At 35.1% G+C, this 4,839-nt stretch overlaps 1 protein-coding gene across 1 annotated transcript in view; it reads right to left on the bottom strand.

The window, feature by feature from the left end:
- Nucleotides 1–4,839, bottom strand: part of LOTGIDRAFT_237094 (hypothetical protein) — a gene marked incomplete at both ends in the record, with an annotated part of 9,115 nt that overhangs the window by 858 nt on the left and 3,418 nt on the right. The window contains 3 exons of the mRNA XM_009068857.1: nt 1,760–1,837; nt 2,693–2,754; nt 3,900–4,083. Of these exons, the coding sequence (XP_009067105.1) occupies nt 1,760–1,837; nt 2,693–2,754; nt 3,900–4,083 (324 nt within the window). The remainder of the gene's footprint in view (nt 1–1,759; nt 1,838–2,692; nt 2,755–3,899; nt 4,084–4,839) is intronic.

Genomic DNA, 4,839 nt, shown 5'->3' with positions numbered 1-4,839 from the left:
TATTCTCGAGTCAGCCATAATCGAGGCTTATAACGCAAACAAACAAATGTAATGTGACGACTTTTTTATTGGTCAAAATGATTGACCTACACGTGACCTGATATGTAAATAATATCATACAATACCAAGAATCATTTAGGTCAGGGGGCATAAATCTTATTCTCGAGTCAGCTGTAATCGAGTCTCATAATGCAAACAAACAAAGGTAACGTGACGGCTTTTTTATTGGTCAAAATGATTGACCTACACGTGACCTGATATGTAAATAATATCATACAATACCAAGAATCATTTAGGTCAGGGGGCATAAATCTTATTCTCGAGTCAGCTGTAATCGAGTCTCATAATGCAAACAAACAAAGGTAACGTGACGGCTTTTTTATTGGTCAAAATGATTGACCTACACGTGACCTGATATGTAAATAATATCATACAATACCAAGAATCATTTAGGTCAGGGGGCAATAAATCTTATTCTCGAGTCAGCTGTAATCGAGTCTCATAATGCAAACAAACAAAGGTAACGTGACGGCTTTTTTATTGGTCAAAATGATTGACCTACACGTGACCTGATATGTAAATAATATCATACAATACCAAGAATCATTTAGGTCAGGGGGCAATAAATCTTATTCTCGAGTCAGCTGTAATCGAGTCTCATAATGCAAACAAACAAAGGTAACGTGACGGCTTTTTTATTGGTCAAAATGATTGACCTACACGTGACCTGATATGTAAATAATATCATACAATACCAAGAATCATTTAGGTCAGGGGGCAATAAATCTTATTCTCGAGTCAGCTGTAATCGAGTCTCATAATGCAAACAAACAAAGGTAACGTGACGGCTTTAAAACGAGCCGTCATTTTTATTAGTATGAATATACAAAACAAAAAACCTAACGAAGATATTGTTGGTCAAAATGATCGACCTACACGTGATCTGATATGTAAATTTGGAGATTCAAAAAGACCCGCAATAGAATCTTATTCACACTTCGGCCATATTGAATCCAGAACGAGGCTCTTAACGCAAACAAACAAAAGTAACGTGATGTCACTGCAGTAAAATGGCCACCTTGACGTCTTTATCGCCTTCTCCTCCAATCCCACTAACTCGAAACTAATCATATTTGACATCATTAAAATCAGAATTAATTAAACTATTTAATGATACTTTCAGATGAATTTTATCTCCACACATTTCTGAGAAAGGGCAGTTTTTCTGTTTCTCAAAAACGAGACATGAATTAGGTTTATAGGATTGTCAAGGGAGGCTCAGTTACACAAACTGGTGTTTATTTTTCTATAAACTGTAGTTTATCACGTGATACTATGACATCATCAAAACACAACAATGACGTAATCTAAGATTTGTGGTAAATTCAAATAACTGATCATATAAAACAGTGAAAATTGTATTAATAAAAGTATCTGAATATAAATATAAGAATTAAACGTTGGTCTCACTAACATTATTGGTGTGTAAACGCAATTGACTTTGTCATTTATTCAGTTTGTCACGTGATCAATTGTGTTTATACACCAATAATACTAGTGAGATCAACGTTTAATTATTAATTATGATATCAAGTCAGGTAAGCTCCCTTTTTTGTTGAAAAAAATTGGGTACAATTGGACTAGGAATTTTAACACAATGCTCAATATTTTTGGAGCTGATACATGCCCTTCCTTTTTAAGTCAAATCTGTTTTTTCATGAAATAATTTAGTACGAGTCATAAAAATGAAAATACTTACATGAGACAAGGCCTGAGGAGACGGAGATTTCGCTCCAGATGCAGGTATAATAGTTCGACTAGGAGATTGGTTGGTTTGCTGTGAATATAGAAACAGAGTGTCTTAATTACATCTTAATTTCTAAAGGTGTGGGCACACGAGCGCTCTTGGTCAGAGACTAGAGTCTTGTCAAGAGTTTCACCGACTGGCACGGGCACACGAGGAAACAAAAATCTCTAGTCGGTCGTTTCCACTATGTCGATAATCACGTGAAGATCATGTAATTGAAAGGAAAATGAATCTGATTGGATGATGACGGTTTGTCTTACAGATGATAAAACTATCAGAGACAATTATCAAACTTATTTGATATTATAAATTCTGTCGGCAAACGCCATAATCTTGTCGTGAAAACACTGGCACACGTGAGATTCTACTCAAGATTATTCGAGTTGGCGACAAAAATCTTCAAATGTACTGAGAATTTTGATGCTAGAATTTCTCAAAACATTGTACAGCTCTCGAGGGCAGCTACCAAGCCCTCCCTCGACACTTGGAAATCGAAAAAGAGTAGGCTTATGCCACTGTCCTGAATAAGCGCTTAGTTTTAGTGGAATTGCAGGAACCACAGACATCTGATTGAAAATTGGAATGGTGTAAATTGATTCTATCATGTCATCCAAAGATTAGAAAACCTCTTTACAATCTCTTTAACAAGAACCACAGACATCTGATTGAAAATTGGAATGGTGTAAATTGATGCTATCAGTGTCCCTGATACACATAAAAAATTTAGAAAACCTCTTTACAATCTCTTTAACAAGAACCACAGACATCTGATTGAAAATTGGAATGGTGTAAATTGATTCTATCATGTCATCCATTACAATCCTTTTAACTATAACTGAACCCTGTATTTAGCCGAGATGAAAGCTAATATAATAATCTATTTACCTTAAAATATTCATTAATTTTTTTCCCATTGGTTTCAGCCCGTCCAGTTTTACTGGCACTTCCTGTAAAAAAAAAACAACAGGATATCACAAATATTGCTATAAGCACCAGTTTCTTCTTGTAAGTGGCATCAAGTCAAATTTGTTAGACTTCAGAGAATATGATGTGGGTGCTGGGTAAAATGATCGAAATAATTGCTAGGAATTTATAATTTTACATGAGGAAGTATATCAATTATAAATGAGTAAGTATTTCATAATGAAAAGTGGTATCAGGTGTCTAGAAGAGTAAGCATACCCTGTCTGGTACAAAACTGCTCATATGAGAAAGTATATTAATTATATGTGAGTAAGTATTTCATAATGAAAAGTGGTATCAGGTGTCTAGAAGAGTAAGTATTCTCGGCCTGGCACAAAACTGTTCACATGAGGAAGTATATCAATTATAAGTGAGTAAGTATTTCATAATGAAAAGTGGTATCAGGTGTCTAGAAGAGTAAGCATACCCTGCCTGGCACAAAACTGCTCATATGAGAAAGTATATTAATTATATGTGAGTAAGTATTTCATAATGAAAAGTGGTATCAGGTGTCTAGAAGAGTAAGCATACCCTGACTGGCACAAAACTGCTCACATGAGGAAGTATATCAATTATAAATGAGTAAGTATTTCATAATGAAAAGTGGTATCAGGTGTCTAGAAGAGTAAGTATTCTCGGCCTGGCACAAAACTGTTCACATGAGGAAGTATATCAATTATAAATGAGTAAGTATTTCATAATGAAAAGTGGTATCAGGTGTCTAGAAGAGTAAGCATACCCTGCCTGGCACAAAAACTGCTCATATGAGAAAGTATATTAATTATATGTGAGTAAGTATTTCATAATGAAAAGTGGTATCAGGTGTCTAGAAGAGTAAGTATTCTCGGCCTGGCACAAAACTGTTCACATGAGGAAGTATATCAATTATAAGTGAGTAAGTATTTCATAATGAAAAGTGGTATCAGGTGTCTAGAAGAGTAAGCATTCTCGGCCTGACACAAAACTGTTCACATGAGGAAGTATAACAATTATAAGTGAGTATTTCATAATGAAAAGTGGTATCATGTGTCTAGAAGAGTAAGCATACCATGTTTGGCACCACACCCACTATGTAAACACCCTGCTATGTAAATGAATGAGGTTAAAGTTCATGTATCGAGTAACCTACCGAACTCTCCAGCATCTTGAGCATTCTTTCGTTTACGTTTTCTCTCCGTTGGTGTACGGCATTTATCAGGTGTACCTAGTTGACCTTCAGAAACAGCGTCTTCTCGATCGACAGATCCAGCACTTAGATTACTGCTATTATCATACATGGGTTGAGATGTACTGGAATTATTTAACGGCTGAAACTGAAAGTAGTAAAAATTAATCTAAATGAAAAACAGGCCATGCAAAGAAGTATGCAAGGAGTAAATTTAACCAATACAGTAGTGTTCGCCTACAGTATTTCAACGACCTCCATAATTTGACAGACAGAAACTAGTTTTAACAAATCTGAAGACATCACAATCTAATTTAGGAAGCTGGGTCGTGTTTTGATCAATTTTTGTGTAGTAACAGGCCATGCCAAGAAGTGTGCAATGAAGGAAATTTAACCAATACAGTAGTGTTCGCCTACAGTATTTCAACGACCTCCATAATTTGACAGACGGAAACTAGTTTTAACAAATTTGAAGACATCACAATCTAATTTAGGAAGCTGGGTCGTGTTTTGATCAATTTTTGTGTAGTAACAGGCCATGCCAAGAAGTGTGCAATGAGGAAAATTTAACCAATACAGAAGTGTTCGCCTACAGTATTTCGATGACCTCCGTAATTGACAGACGGAAACTAGTGTTAACAAATTTGAAGACATCACAATCTAATTTAGGAAGCTGGGTCGTGTTTTGATCAATTTTTGTGTAGTAACGTAATCTTATATTTCTTAATCTAAAATATAATTTGTTTTTGTAAGATTATTTTTTGGAAATACCACGCAGCTGCATCTTCACAATGTTGGTTTGGAATAAAAATTGCAAAAGTCAATCTCATAGGANATTATCATTATATTTACACTAGCAAATCCATCTTTATTACATTCACCAGGCAGTGAAGAAGAGTCAGAT

This window comes from Lottia gigantea, assembly GCF_000327385.1.
Source record: "Lottia gigantea unplaced genomic scaffold LOTGIsca_95, whole genome shotgun sequence".
In the NCBI taxonomy this organism is placed as follows: Eukaryota; Metazoa; Mollusca; class Gastropoda; family Lottiidae; genus Lottia; species Lottia gigantea.
Note: the sequence above shows the minus strand (reverse complement) of the source record. Positions and strands in the feature narration are given on the sequence as shown.